Source organism: Vanacampus margaritifer, chromosome 9, assembly GCF_051991255.1.
Source record: "Vanacampus margaritifer isolate UIUO_Vmar chromosome 9, RoL_Vmar_1.0, whole genome shotgun sequence".
In the NCBI taxonomy this organism is placed as follows: Eukaryota; Metazoa; Chordata; class Actinopteri; order Syngnathiformes; family Syngnathidae; genus Vanacampus; species Vanacampus margaritifer.
In genome coordinates this window covers 5,181,197-5,197,021 of record NC_135440.1, presented here as the reverse complement: position 1 = coordinate 5,197,021, position 15,825 = coordinate 5,181,197, and the positions used below count along the sequence as shown (strand labels likewise).

Genomic DNA, 15,825 nt, shown 5'->3' with positions numbered 1-15,825 from the left:
CACTTGTTTTTTACTGAACGGTACATCTTTTCAATTTTAAATACATTTTTATGAATTATGAAATTACTGTATCAGTGGCTAAAAGATGCAGCAAATTTTAATAGACAAAACAAGCCAAAATAATCATCTCATGGTTTTATTCAGAATAGTTGATTAATCATGTTCTATAATGAAGTCAGTTTTTAAGTAGGAGGTACTGACAGAATCATATTACATCTAGGCACACGTAAAATACTGGTAACTATAAAGAATATGTGTAATTTAGAATATATATATAATAAATAATAATAAAATAAATTAAAAACAAAATCATTGTTCTTTTTTTCCTTAGAAGTGCTCAGGATAATTTGGCTACCCATTTTACTGCAAAATCGGAAGTAAACAAAATGAGGAATTGTGGGATATATTGGTGCAGTGATGTTAACTTTGCCGTCCTAACAATTAACTTGACTAAGCACGTTCTGAACAACACATTTTAACTGCCGGTTAGCTAAAGGTGGTTTAACAATGTAATGTTATAGGGCCCAAAACGCTTTGGGGTTAACCAGTGGTTTAGATAACTGAGAACTCAACAACCGTGCCCAGAAAGTAAATCAGAAGCCCAAGGTTTAACCAAGGTCATGGACAGAAGTTTACAATGTTTAACTTCAAACAGGCATTTGTGTGGGCAGAAAGCACATCTTGCTCATGCATCCCCATTTGCTTTGAGAAAGGCTACCGTAAGTGCATGGGGAGATCCTCTTGCAACAAGTTGACAAGCCAAGTAGGCACATGTAGGTACAGTATGTCTTCTGTAGAAGTTAACAACAGTCACGATGGTGCTGTTTATGGTCCATGCCGTGGTTGTGGAAACGGCAGCTGATAGTCATTTCTTGCAACAGTTCTTTCTGTCAAGCAAGGGGCTGTGAACGCACATTATAGCTATTGAACATGTCCTTGTAGTGTCAACTGTTAGTTTGCTGTGAGAATACAATCGGAAGGACGCTGCTAACGTGTCCTCCAAGTCCATCAAAAAGTCAAACGACACATGATTTGAAACAATACAAAACGTTATCTAAGCATTGTTTCCCCCCAAAAGTATTCAAAAATGTGGCTCAAAGTGTGCAATAAAGCGAAAGAAAGTGTCAGCTGTTCTACAGAGCCAAAAAAACATTCAACACATTTAAATATTATTAGAAAATTGGATGAACTGGTAAGATTCCTCCTCAGGGAAAACAAACAATGTGATTCGTTAAAAAAGAAAAAAAATACTGGTTTAGTCAAACAAATATGGGCTCTCAAAGCCTTTGCATGAGACAATAAGGTGCCAAATTCAAATTTCATCCACCATGTGGCAGAAAAAGTGCATTTGAAACAAGTTTAGTTCAGGTGCTTCATGATTTTAAAGGGGAAGTCAACCTTGAACATTTCTGGACAATAATATGTTATATGTATGTGACCTCACTAGTCTGAACATGACATTCTGATTAATATTACATTTGTGGAATAAGAGCTATGAAGCAAAATCCAGCCATTTTTATCCATTTCAGTGGGCGGCCATTTTGTCACTTCCTATCGACTGAAGATAACATCAATGTTGCTTAGGTCTTAGGTAACAACCAATCAGAGCTCGGCTTGAGAAAACAGGTGAATTGTGATTAGTCGTTGCCTGAGCCCTGAGCAACATTAGTGGGGTTTCCACCACCCTTTTTTATTCGACGTTTCAAGAAATGCGAAAATAAAAGTGAATGGAAACGCTAGAAATTTGGAAAAGGGCCCAAAATTCGCAATAAAGTTTTTATGCTTACATGGGGTGGATTTTGAAGCTATCAAAAAAAGTAAAATGTGAATTTTGGCTATGGAAACATAAAAAATAAACGTTGGGCTGGGCAATAGGTCAAATTAATTCAATTAATCGTCATCAAATCAAATCAAATTTGTCTTCTGGACTATTAAAATATGTTGTTTTTAAGTTTTGTTACATCCAGATGTTATTGTGGGTTTATGTTAAAACTGATTTATAATCAGCATACATTATTGTTGTCTGAACATTTTGCATAGGAATTATTTTTGAATAAATGAAACCTTTAAATAAACGGTTTGGGTTTATTAGATTAAAATTGATTAAAATAGTTTTTTTGCCATATCTCCCAGACCCGTCACAAAGCATTGTCGGACAATAAAGTAAGGTATGTTTGGGGGGGGGGAAACGAAAAACAAATATTTTGGGAATTAATTAAAGAAGCGAGTATTAATGCTATTTTAGATGGAAACCAGCAAAGAAACGCGGTTTATCAATAATTCCAAAAGAAAACTCATACGACGTCATCACACGGCACAGTCGTTTCCTGTTTTTCTTTTTCTTCTACTTTTTAAAGTACTGGTGGATCACATTTCTATGGTGTATACCGCCACCTACAAGTGGCGGAGTCCCCTCTCAATATTTGCAAAAGAACAGATGGAAATGGGCATAAATCGCATGTCCATTTTGTGCATTTTCAGTAAATTCGCTTAAAAAATTTGAAACAATTGGATAGAAATTTGAATACTGAGTAGTGATGTCAACTTCAGTGCATAAAAACGGCTGGATTTTGCTGCTTAAACTCATATTCCACTAATGCAATATTAACCAGAATACCATAGTTAGAGCAGTGGGGCTCATAGAACATATTGTCCCAAAAAATTTGGGGGGTTGACGTCCCCTGTAAATGTCTGAATTACTGTTTCGAGAACAATACATCAAGCCAGTAGTTCGGTTTAAGTCATGATTGTTGTTTACGTGGACTAGTTTTAACTTAACTGATGCTTGAGGTGCAGTGGGTGCATTTCATTGACACCACAAACTGCACCTAAACACAGTTTTGCTTGTTTGGTTTGGAGGTTGAGAAACAACACATTCCAATTTGGCAACGTTTCAGAACCAACATATAAAAAGTAACAACAGCACGGAGCTCGTTGTGTCAAAAGGTGCAAAAAAAACAAAAAAAAACGTCAATCGCAGTGCATATTAAACATACAGTTAACCCCCTCAAAACCCCCACCCACCCCCATTAGTCGTTGTCCTGTTAAAATTTCGACTAGTAACCGCCACCAAGGGAAGACTTGAAATGACATCCTTCAACAAATACACTGGCATTCACTCGCTGTTCATGTACTTTGGCTCATGTTGCTGTTGGCCTTACATCATCAATTGATGTGAACTCATTCATTCTCACTTAGGTGACTATAGCTTTAAAAGCCAAAATACATACATTACATAACAGCTCCACTGTGTGTGTGTATAAAGTTTTCTGACTAGGGGCAACCTTGTGAACACATTAGGGAAGTCACATTTTACTTTGTAGGGACGAGGGGCGAACATTTGCTGGCAATCGAAGTTCCAATGTGGGCTTGTGCAAGGGAAACGCAGCAATACATTTAGAAAGGGACTTTACAGTCAACATGTAAAATATGAATCCCTCCTCAAGGTGCCCTTTAATGACAGCCACTTTTCATAGTGGCCTATTCAGATCTCACTTTTCATCCCTTCCATTTGATGATTTTTTTTCTTCGTTTAACGACTAATGTCCAGTTTTAGATTTGCTGTTGCGTCCATTTTAATGACGTCAGTCAGGTGAGGGCTGAGACTGGCAGATACAGTAATAAAAATGTGTTTGCCTCGTGTCATCACCATTTGCAAATACTTGGAACATATTCAATAATTCACTTGAGCCAAGTGAGCAGATTTAGTCTTCAGAAACGGACAAGGATTTCCTCACGCTTCGTGACGGCTCCCAAACCTCACTTTCATCTGTATCCTCTTCGTCATGCTCTTCATCGTCTTCATCCTCTTCTTCGTTTCCGTCGCCTCTTGGCGCCTTGTTGCCGTGTGATGCCTCCCCACTTATCTCATCAGTCTGCTCTGCTCTGTCCGCCATTCCCAAAGCCGGCTCCTGGAAGGGGTCTGCACCTACTTCTAGGCGTCTCTGGACCTCAGCAAACCATTCTCGCACCTTCGTCGGATGAGAGACAAGAGAGGAATATTTAACTGGATGTTGTCATCTAAAGCTACTCTGGAAAATTTACGCTGGTCTTTAATGCCCAGTTCCTTTGCTGTTTTCACATTTAGTGAACACATGAAACAACCTGCATGCCTTATTATTTGGCCATTATTCTTCCCTGCTTCATTAATCAGTGCATTTTGATGACATAGTAGCCTACATCTACTTAGACTAGACTGTAATTGTATTGGCAGTTATCTGGTCTTTATCCACATAAGTTTATATTTAAACAGCATGTCCCCCAAGTCATATTCAAATTGTAACTTTCCATCCCTCCATTAAATTGTATTTCTGAAGTCTAATCAGCAAAAGACACACATATTCAGATGCTCTGATTATGGAACTTTAGTACGGCATACATTAGCATTTTTCTGGCAGAAAGGTCAGAGTTTTCGGCTGGCTATATGTTACCAGCTACATCTGACTGCAAAACAACCTCTGTCATTAAATGTGTGGTAACCTGGGGTTGCAGCTATGATTGAATATTTTCAGAAATCAATTACGGTACTCTTATCGATTATTACGAAACTATATGAGCTACTTTTCAAGTATTGATTAAAGCGAAAGGCTACTGTGATCATACTGGTGAGGCTGTTTCAGGTTCAACGACAGTTTCCTACATGCAGGCTCTTCATACTGCAGCTGCAAATTATTTTTTTCCCATAAAGTGATAAAGGCTTGGTCTGTTACCATAACGTCAGTAAATGTCACAATTGATGATTATTATTTTCCAAAGTAAAAGCAGATGTCTGCAAAATGGATGACTACAGAAATTAGATACTATTTAATATATAAAGGATGAAAGCAGAGGATTTGGACTTTAGGTTAATGCCTCTAAACCACATGTGTCAAAACTCCAGTCCTCGAGGGCCACTATCCTGCACGTTTTTTTGGGGTTATTTTGCTGTTTCGCACCTCCAATCCACCTGAGTCAAATGATCAGCTCATCAGCAAGCTCTACAGGATCCTGAACAACTGCCACTGAGGGATTGAATGACATCTTGGGGATTTATAAGATTAATGAGGTAGAAAAAAAGAGGGACAGCAGTAACATGAGAGGGATGTGAAAGAGGGTGCATTTATGACAATGACACAACACATTTGCAGAAGCAAGCTATTTCCAGTCCTTGGCCCTATTCAATAGAATTGTTTGATGTTGTTGGCTCCAAGAAAGTTTTGTGGTGATCACATCGCTTTTGGCATTAAAAAAATCAAAAATCTTTTAATCAAAAAAATAAATAAAAAACACACACACACATAGAGGTAGAGTGTATGTTTTCATTTCCTATAATTGGCTAATTTAGCATTTTTGTTAGCCAGCTGTTAATATATGGGACGCCTTTTGTTGGTGTGTCCGGTGATTTTTTTTGTCACCACATTCTCAGTACAAGCAACAGTGAAAGTTATTTTGTGTACATCAAATAAGAACAGGATATTTCAAACTGTTTAACTGCAATTATGTTCTGTTTGGGCCAAAGATTTTGGAATTACGCCAAAAAGTTTCAATGGACAATAACACATTTTTCCACATTTGTTCAGATTTTGTAATATTATATTGTGTTTGTTAGTTACCTGTAATGACATCATCCATCAAGTACGATGGTATGTTACGATACAACATATGACAAACTACACTAAACTGTTTATAATGTAACATATGACAATGGTTAGGTAAAAATGTTGACAATTGTGTAATATTAAATGTATTTATTCCACTAAATAATTTGGCATTTTGGAGTTTCAATTATCTGCTCGTAGTAGGCATACACACACTGAAACTTATTATGGTAGTGCACAAAATCAATTTCTCATTTGATTGAATATGGTTTGATCCACCTCGACCAGCAGACCCCCCCTTCTCTGCAGACTAGCGCAGCGCGTCATCCTCGTCAGTACTTTCACGGGGTATGTGTGTCTAGTCAAGTGAAATTAAGTGTTCCTTACTTACACCAAGATATGTGAAAAGTTGTTTACTTTTTACCACTCAACACTAACACATTTTAATTACTAGTCTGCTTTTTTGCTCCTCAATCATGTTGCTACTTCCTAATGAGGGAAACTTAGTAACGTGTGTGGCGTGGATGTGTGTTTGCACAGAAAAAAAGTAGCTGTGTTGCTTCTCCTCTTCATTGGCTTCAATAGCAAGCTACATTGTTTCACACTAGTATGATGACACACACCTTGCAGTGGAAAATCAAGCTGATTAAGTGTTTATGGTTCCAAACCATATTTCATTCATCTTAACGAAACATTTGTATGTGGTAGAACTGTGGCACAATGTTTGACAAATAGTTATTTGTTTAAGGGGAAGTCAATCCAAACATTTTCTTTACAATAATATGCTATATGTGCCTCCACTAGTCTAAACACGGCATTCCGATAATATTGTGTTAATGAAACATGAGTTAAGTGGCAAAATCCACCCGTTTTTAGCCAATGGGGGTGGCCATCTTGCCACTTTCTGTCGACTGAAAATGACATCACAGTTGCTCAGGACTCGGGTAACGACCAATCACAGCTCAGCTACAGAGAATAGGTGAACTGTGATTGATTTTGCTGTTTAACTTATATTCCTCAAACAATATTATCTGAATGCCACAGATAATAGCTACAGTGATGAATCTGGTTTCCTGGACTTCCTCTTTAAAATAGCCCAACAGGCTTTTGAGGAGAAGATTTTGAGGTCATGCTATTACATGCAAGTAAAAAGCATTTGTGTTACCCGTTCATAGCTCATGTTGGTCTTGGTGACAAGCTCATCCAGGTCCTGCTCATTGAGGAAGCGGTGTTTCAGGTAATACTCCTTCAAGAGGTCCCTCCCACTCTTGATTTTTTTTGGCGGGGGACATCTGTCCGAGTCTGAGCCAAAGGATGCTGACCGTCTTGGTTGCTTTCGAGTTCGGGATCTCCCCCACCCACGATTTCGGACACGTCTTTTTCGACTGCCACCACCTCCCAGTTTGTGACTTCCGCCACCATTCGGGGCTTCCACGTTGCCACTTTGATACTGAAAGAACCATTTAAGATTGCCGTTCTTCCAGGAATACCGCGAGTCCCCGAACCAGCTGACAATGTAGGGTCGGGGGAGGCCGCTCTCCTCAACTAGCTGGTCATACTCTTCTGTTGTGGGCCACTGAGTCCGCACAAAGGCACTTTTCAAAATGTGGAGCTGCTCTGGAGTCTTTTTAATCTTATCTTTGCTATCTCTACTGCTGCTGTTGTTGCTGGTGCTGCTGCTGGTTGGCACCTGCTTATTGCGGCCTCCAGGTGGCGTTTGACTACCTTTACGAGAGGAGGACGGGGAGCGAGAAGCAGCAGTGACTTCTTCAGCTTTCCCTTCACCGGCATCCATCCGTCCTGGCTCAGAAGATTCTGGTGAGGGAGTGCTGATTGTTGGCACTTTCCGTCTTTCGGTGAACCAGGCATCGATCTCCCTCCGTGTCAATTTAGTCTCTGTTCTCAGGCGGCTCAGCTCTTCATCAGACGGTGTGCTGCTCTTCTCAAAGCTCTCCTCCAACACAACCAACTGCTCTGGTGTCTTCTCTTTAAATTTCTGCGGAGTGAAATCTGGGAAGGGATTCCACGTCTTGGGCCGTGTCTCCTTCTCCTTCACGGGAGGCGTGCATGGAGGATGAGGAGATGCCGGGGTTTCGTCACTTGAGTCAATGACAATGGTGGCGTTGGTGCCGCTGCTACATCCGCCGCCTCCCCTGCCGCCTCCGTCGTGGAAAACAATGACGTTGCTATTCTTGGAGTTGCGTTGGTTGTACCTGGTGTCACTGAACCATTTTTTGATCTCTCCCTTGGTTAGATTGGTGATCTTCATCAAGCGGGCAATTTCTGCATCACTAACAAAGTGGTTTTTAAGGTAGCTGGCTTTCAGCTCGGCCAGCTGCTCTTTGGACTTCTTGGGTCGCATGCTGAAAGTGTCAGCACTCAGGGCTGAGTTCTCCTTGCAAAGAGAAAAGTACAGTTACATTTTAAACTGTTTTAACGTTTTATATTGCCAAATGCTTTCATGTATAAAAAATTCTGCTGAGAGCAGAGTATCACTGATTAACTCATTTGCTTCCAAAAACGTATAAGCACATTCTATTTTAAATATTGTCATGGTCTCAAAAACGTATTTATATGTTTTTTTATGTTTTTTTATGCTAGAGCATACGGAAGGCTTTGAAACATCCTCTGACCTGAAGAGGCCGCTTAAAGCAATGGTAGTTACTACAAAAAAACGGCCAGGAGGTGGCAGCAGAGTACAAGAGATCAACCAGGGCCATGTTGCAACAAATCTTTTCCCCATAGTTTAGTTCACAGGTTTGTGAATAATAACAAAACTTAGCTATATTCCAATTCTGACTGCTTAAAAATGGAAACCGATACAAATACATTTTTTTCCTGATGAAAGAAGAGACTCTAATGTTTCTTTTGATAGGTTCCATATTTTTATAGCAATAGAACACAATATTCTGTGGGCCTTGCAAAATCTGTCAAAATCCAATAATAGAGCCGGGAGCTAAGGGGGTTGCTTCGGTGATAAAGGCTGGGAGTGAATGAGTTAATATGTAAGGGTCAGAAGGACCGCTACACACCTGTGGGGAAAGCGAGGGAGGCTGTACGGTGGTAGCGCGTTTAAGGTCACTGTTTGTTGGGATTGATTGGCAGGAAACTCTGCTGGAGCTCTGGGATTGGTTTGGCAATCCTGCCACTGTCAGGGTGATGGGATTAGTCACCGGAAGATTCCCTCCTGGAGCAACCTGAAAACACAGAATTGGAGACAAAGATACTCTTCTACCGCTACTACTTGAATACAATCAAATTAATAATTTTGCATTAAAAAAAAGTTTATTTTTTATTTTTTTCTATTATTATGCTCAGTTTCGATTGACACTGTCAGAGACGTTACAGTACCAGTCAATGTTTTCAACTTTTCCTCATGTTATTGAATGAGAGATACTACCGCTTTGTCAACAATTTGTACAAATTAACTTTGTACGAATTAAACAAGAAGCTGCCATAAACGTGTTGCAGGAAACATCACAGCTTATGTTGTGGTTTCTTTGTCAAGATCCATGTTATGGCAATCCACATTAGAGGGCAATTTGTGTTTGGGAAGTGATCCTTTTTCCATAATGAACTGTTGAAATGCATGTTCATCAATAATATACTCAACAAAAATATAAACACTTGATGAACTCAAAGATCTTCTTCTACATACACAATATTACAATTTCTGTCAAGTATTGTTCACAAACCAGTCTAAATCTGTGATAGTGAGCACTTCTTCTTTGCCGAGATAATCCATCCCACCTCACAGGTGCCACATATCAAGATGCTGATTAGACACCATGATTAGTGCACAGGTGTGCCTTAGACTCCACAATACAGTAGAAGGCCACTTTGAAAGGTGCAGTTTTGTTTTATTGGGAGGAGGGGTGGGGGTCTGGGGACCCAGAAAAACAGTTAGTACTGACTCACCTGTGCACTAATCATTGTAGTCTAATCAGCATCTTGATACGGCACACCTGTGAGATGGGATGGACTACCTCGGCAAAGGAGACTGGTTTGTGAACAATATTTGAGAGAAATGGTGACATTGTGTATTTGATTGGATTTGAGTTCATCTAATAAAAAATGGGAGCAAAAACATATTTTTGTTGAGTATACGTACGTATATTGCACCAGATTTTGGGGCATCCTGTTGACTACTTCCTACTACTATATACGGTCCACAATATTGTTTCAGCCTTCCAAACAACAATGTCAAAATAATAATTACCATTTAAGTGAATAACGATACATTGTCTACTACATTTTCACAACATAACAAAAAGTTCAATAAGGCCTGAATCTGAGATAAATCAAGTAATTTGTCACTTATTTTTAAATGTTTTTTTTTCTACCACATAATGTGCTGAACTGGATCTCATAAAAATCCATGGCTTGTCCACATAAGTGCCTGACTAAAAGAACATTAACCCTTGTCTGTAAATGAATAAAGGGTTATCTAGAAATCAAAAGGGGGACTTTGGTACATAAAAGCTAAAAAATGTGAACGGGTACAGGTGAACAACTGAATATATTACCAAAAGCAGTCGAGGAAAATTGTACATGTTAGCCGAATACAATTAGTAAAATGACATAGCACAAAAATAGGAAGGTACGTGGCTAGCTCTACTGCATATAATTGTCACTCATACTTAAACTGTAAAATATGTGCAATAATTTGTGAAAAAGAGCTACAAAAACTGAGCGACCACAGAGATTTCCAATAACAATTGTCTATTTTCTATTGTCTATCAATTTTATTGGCCTCATTAGGGTCATGGTCAGGGTCATCGCAGATGTGTTTGGGCGAGAAGCAAGGTAAACCCTGGACTAGTCATCAACCAATCATAGGGAACATAAACACAAATAACCATTCACGTCTATGGACAATTTGAAGTCTTCAATTAACCTAAGAAAAAAAAAAAGTTTAATATGGGATGAAGCGCAGTATGACCAGAAAGGCAAGAGCTGAAATTCAAGCCCCAAGCTAATAACTGTGAGGCAGATAAACCACTATTCCACTGTGCTGCCTGAGTCTGAATGTAACTAACAAGAATAAACACGTCATTAAAACACAGCCTGGAGGATTTTGTATAATGTGAAAGAAAGTTTGCCTTCATGCTCATTGTCAACCGCATTAATTTGTTTATATAAGCCTGATAACAAGAATGCTGTATTTTGGTCGCTAGAGTTGACTTCATTAACTCAATCATGTACACAGAGGTCAGGTCAGTGCTGGCTGCACGTATTCTTTGTCCACTTACCTGTGTGAACACCAAGCCAGGCTGGCCCACTATTTGGCAGGTCTGCAGAATGGACTGCAGGCCATTGGCAGCAGAGAGTTGGTGAGCCGGTATGACAGTGATGGTTTGAGGAACCGTGTGCACAGTGCCATTGAACTGTTTCCTCCTGGCCTCCTCAACCTCCTCTGGAGTCCAGCTGACGCCGTGCTTCAGTCGCTGGGCTGAGAACCACACCTGGATACAGAAGAACATCCAGTCATTTTGTGAAGTAACTTTTTTTTTTTTTAATCATCTTCCTCAACAGAGATGATTCACCGACAGCCTTTGGGTTCTAACTACCTTAATTTGCTCTTCTGTGAACTGCGTCTGCCCCGCCAGACTGCTGATTTCAGCCATGGAGGGATAGGGAAACTTTTTGTAAGTGCTAGCCAGCAGAGGGTTAATGTCCATAGCTGCACTATAAGAGGGAATGCTGCTGAGAGGAATCAACAATTGGGGTTGAGCTGATGTATTCTGCTGGGCCTGGAAAGCAGAAAGTACCTGAACAGAAGTGTGGAGGGGGGGGGGGGGGGTATCAATTTGTTTAGGCAATAAAATATTTAAAGGTTACAACCAAGTTATTAAGAGTTAGTCTGTGTTAGGAACCTGTTACTGCAGGGGGCTAAAACAGGGGTCTCAAACTTGAAGCCCAGAGGCCATTTTCAGCCTGCAGGATAATATTTTATGCCCTCTACTTGCAATCAGAGCAGAGGTGGCAAATCCAGGTCCAGAAAGTAAAAACTCTGCCACCTCCCTAGCAGGTAAACGAGCACCATGAAAGCTATCTAGCTAGCACCAGGAGCTAAAGCCAAACTGTGGCAGTGTTTTTACTTTCTGGACCTGGATTTGTCAACTCTGCATCAAAGTTTACTGTTAGTTGGCTACTATTTCCATTTTGTTTTCAGTTTTTTTAGTTTTTTAAATATGCTGCTATAGCTCAAGTTCATGACAGCTTTTGACAAAAGTAGTTTGAAGTGACACCGCATGGAAGGAAAAGATATCTTCCACCCAGTCCCAGTCATTTATTTTTCAAAACCTGCCATGAAGAGATAGGTTGGCAACGATAACAGCCAATTTCAAGAAAAACAAGACACGAGATGGTTTTCCTATTGAACACAGGGGCACCCCGGCATGTCTACAATACATAGAAAGTTGTGGTGCTCGAGATATCAGATGTCATTACTCAACAAGACTCAACAAGAATCTTGTTCACTTTCTGAAGAACCATTAAATGTTCTAAAGTGGTATTAATAATAAAGATTGAGAAAATTGGATTAGTAGTACTTTTTTGGAATGCTTGAACCCCCTTTTTGTGGAATACAGTTGTGCTCAAAATTTTACATACCCTGGGTCCAGTGTAGTGTTAATTTATATTAATGAAAACTAAACAAGAATATTTTTGTCAACACACATTTTTCACTGGATAAAAACTAGACTAGACTAGACTAGAACCCTCATTAATAAATAATAACTGGGACTAAATCAGTATGCATTTTCATCAGCTAATGAAGATGAGACCAAAATGTACTTCACTTCATAAAAGCTGGACTAAAATCGATGGGCATTTTAGTTCATGAAGACAATTATATGATTTTGTAAACTCCTGTCTCTGTTATAATCTGTCACTGTGACACTGTCATGTGACACATAGTGACACACCCCCTTGTATATCTGCATCTAGCAAGTACAAAATGAACACAAACACATGAACAGACAGGAGGTGGATTCACGGTCAAAGGTAAAAAAGAAGAAGAAAGAAGTAAATTATAGTTATAACGTAACATTAATCCAACAATAATCTTAATCGACCGCTAATGCTGGCTAATTTATTAGCTTGTAGCATGGCGCCATTGTAGCCATCGTAATTATGTGTGAAGTTGTTTTTCATCAAAAAGATGAGAAAATATTTTATGTGGAACAGTATTATATCCGAAATGTTCAACATTATCTGCTGACGAAAAAATATACTGGGGTAAAATGATTGTCCTGACTAAAAATAGACTAAAACGTTGAGCTAAAACTAGACGAATAAAAAAAATTCTTGTACTAAAATTAAGACTAATATGATTTATAGTCAACTAAAAGTTGACTAAATAAAAACGGGATGAGGTTGACTAACTATGACAAGCGTGATTGAAACTAGACTAAAACTGAGAGTCAATTTAAAAATGTCTGATAAAATTTACAGTAGTCCAGCGGGCCCCCACTTAATTTGAGTTTGAGACCCCTGGGCTAAAACATTTGATAATTACTGTATTTATGATAAGACTTGCAATAAACTATTGTATTCTTACGCTCTACCTGTGCCAGACCAGGAGGAATAACGGTGGGATTTAAAATGGATGACTTCCTTGGCTGCTCTAAGGCTTGGCTGACCAATAAGTTTCCTGCGCCTAGCTTTATGGAGTCATGCAGCAGCATCTCCATAGACGCCATTGGTCCCAAAGGCGCTTCGATTGGCTGCTGCTCTGCTTCCACCTCGCCATCGCCACCTCCTTCAAAATATTCCACGGCTTCATCTGAAGCTTTCAGGGACACGGCGATCCTCTTGGGTTCAGATTTGGTCTTCATCCTCATGATCGGGGTCTTGCTTAGTGAGATGGCGCCAACACTTGTGGCATCTGCCCCTAGTTCCTCGATCGCGTCGCACTGCTGATCCTTGCTCAGATGGTGACTATCCTGACTCTCAGGGGGGGTTGTAAAGCTACACTTCACTAATGGACTGAGACCATCTTTGTCTTCCAGGCTGTTGGAGTCACCTACAAAGACAGCAAATCATTATTTAAAACAAATGTAAGGTTTAAGGGACGTTTTGGAGTGACTAAACAGTGCAGAGTGGGCCAAAACACATTTACCAGTATCTGGTGGCGTGGGGACAACCACTACCGTTTGATCCGGCTTCACTGCTGTTTGAACCTCATCCACCGTTGCCTCCACCCCCTCAGCCTCTACTTCCATTGTCCTTTCAGTTGTTTCCAACTCATCAGAGGGTAGCACCATACAAGGCGTTGTCGACTTTCGGCGGCTCGACATTGTCAAAATGTGCAACTTCTACTCAGTGTAAAGACAGTCTGAGACAGAAGAGTCGAAACTCACATGTCTCAAGTGGGCGTGCTCACATAGCAAGATTCCTTCAATTTCTGGTGGAAGAAATGTGTCACAAAACGTTCGTTAGTTTGAATTGGATTATTTAATTTGCTATAAATGCTATTTGACATTGTTCTGAGTCAAATTTCCAAAGTTGGTGTCTACAATCCAATCATATGACAAATAGCTAACAGAATTCTTACATACATTCCCCAAAATAGTCATGGTAACCTAGTGGTGGGCACATCTGCCTCACAGTCCAAAGGTTCAGGCTCAAATCTCAGCTCTGGCCTTCCTTTCTAGTTACCCCATGCTTGTTGCTTTTCTCCAAATGCACTGACTCCCCCGCCCCCAATGTTAGGTAAATTGAAGAATCGCAATTGACCAAAGATGTGAACGTAGTGAATGGCTGTCTATGTGATTTTGCTCCAAGTTCCAACTCACCTGTTAAGCTAATGAGAACAAGCAACATAGAATATAGGACAATGTATTGACTGTGTTCCAAAAGACTGAGAGCAGGAATAGTTGATTTATAACAAATCTTTTGATTTCTACAATACTGATTATGTAGCCATGTTGTTTCATATAATTAAATGATGACACCAAATGTTTATAATGTGTTGCAATGTGTATGTGTCAACTGAGAATTAGCACTCCATACTGATATTGCTCCATATCTTGATGAAATGTTCAATTTTGAACTCATTACCTATTGAGACAATGTTAGTCGTGCCCACTTTTTGGGGTGCTTTTGTGTAGTATGTGTCAATTGACTCAGAATTTTAGCCTACTCATATTTTAAGTACTGTTTCCTATTTTAAGTACCACAATTGGTCATTACAAGCAAAGGTTTGGATATTTCTTACAGCTCTCATTATGTTTAATGCAGTAGTGCTATAAAAAGGCAGACAACCATAAATACTAGCTCTCACAATGACAATCAAAACTGAACAATACTATTTTTGAAAGGCACAAGTTAGATATAGCTCAGAAACTGGATCCCATTTTGTCCAAGTGGTCATGATGATGTGGCTGCTGTGTATGCACACTAAACAGTAATGTGATGGCTACAGTAGTGCATTTAGTGTAAAACAGGTGTGTACGTCTGTGCTAACTTCTCAGACCAATTTTGTTAACGATAACCCTGGCTGAAAATTTGCATTTAAGGTATGCAGCTCAGACATTCGGCTAACGATGTTAACACTGTTTTGAAAAGCTCAAGCAATTTTTTTAGGGCGTCTATTTTAGCAATGGGGCACGTAGCTTGTGTATGAGGAGGGCCAACTAGCCAGTGCTAGCAGTCATCAAATGCTGTACATGTCTGCCGGCTAACTTACTGCAACTACACAAGCGTGTGCGGGCGCAGTGTTGCTGCCAGGCTGTCGAGGCGAGGCGAGGCGAGGCGAGGACTGGTTTCCTGGGAGTCCCCAGAGAAGCTTTCGGCGTCTGTCTGGCTGTCCGTTGTAGCCTGCCCAACGTGCCCACCCAGTGGCTAACCATTCAACCAAAAGCCGGACCGAGACGCACTGGTGGCGCGGACGGTCACCGTGCTCGTCTGTCGGTTTACCGAAGCTGACGGCGGGAGGTACCCGCACGAACGGACCGGTAGAGCAGCTACGACTCCCGCCTGCAGATGCTGGGAACACCGGACAGCTCTTTCACTCTTCCGAGCAGGTTATTGTGTGTCCCGGCAAGCGTCGTGTAAGGCTCCATTAATAAAAACAACGTTACAGCCATACGGTGTTCACTAGCGCTACATTAGTTCGCTGACCTAAATCTGAATTTTAACAGCGTTTTTTTTTTCTTCTAACAATGATCAGCGTCATTATTCTGATACGCCGTGACGTCATTACTCGGCGACTTTCGGTGTTCTTAAAAACCAATATACTGTA

At 40.2% G+C, this 15,825-nt stretch overlaps 1 protein-coding gene across 2 annotated transcripts; it reads right to left on the bottom strand.

Moving 5' to 3' along the window:
* Positions 1 to 3,049: 3,049 nt before the first annotated feature.
* zhx1 (zinc fingers and homeoboxes 1) lies at positions 3,050 to 15,720 on the bottom strand. 2 transcript variants are annotated; one of them, XM_077575800.1, is made up of 8 exons: positions 15,271 to 15,720; positions 13,702 to 13,986; positions 13,148 to 13,605; positions 11,147 to 11,347; positions 10,829 to 11,041; positions 8,609 to 8,773; positions 6,742 to 7,971; positions 3,050 to 3,971 (listed from the first exon to the last, which is right to left on the bottom strand). In XM_077575800.1, the coding sequence occupies exons 2-8, from the start codon at positions 13,877 to 13,879 to the stop codon at positions 3,705 to 3,707; spliced, it is 2,712 nt and encodes a 903-aa protein (XP_077431926.1). In that variant the 5' UTR covers positions 13,880 to 13,986; positions 15,271 to 15,720; the 3' UTR covers positions 3,050 to 3,704. The 2 variants fall into 2 exon arrangements, with proteins under 2 accessions (XP_077431926.1, XP_077431927.1); XM_077575801.1 differs by having other exon boundaries at positions 11,147 to 11,329.
* Between the last annotated feature and the right edge of the window lie 105 nt (positions 15,721 to 15,825).

Excerpts from the sequence above, each read along its gene's own strand:
- zhx1 (XM_077575800.1), bottom strand. The coding sequence starts at position 13,879 with ATGTCGAGCCGCCGAAAGTCGACAACGCCTTGTATGGTGCTACCCTCT. Across the intron at positions 11,348-13,147 it reads TTCCTCCTGGTCTGGCACAG|GTACTTTCTGCTTTCCAGGC; the intron begins GTAGAGCGTAAG and ends ACTTCTGTTCAG. Across the intron at positions 8,774-10,828 it reads CTGGCTTGGTGTTCACACAG|GTTGCTCCAGGAGGGAATCT; the intron begins GTAAGTGGACAA and ends CTGTGTTTTCAG.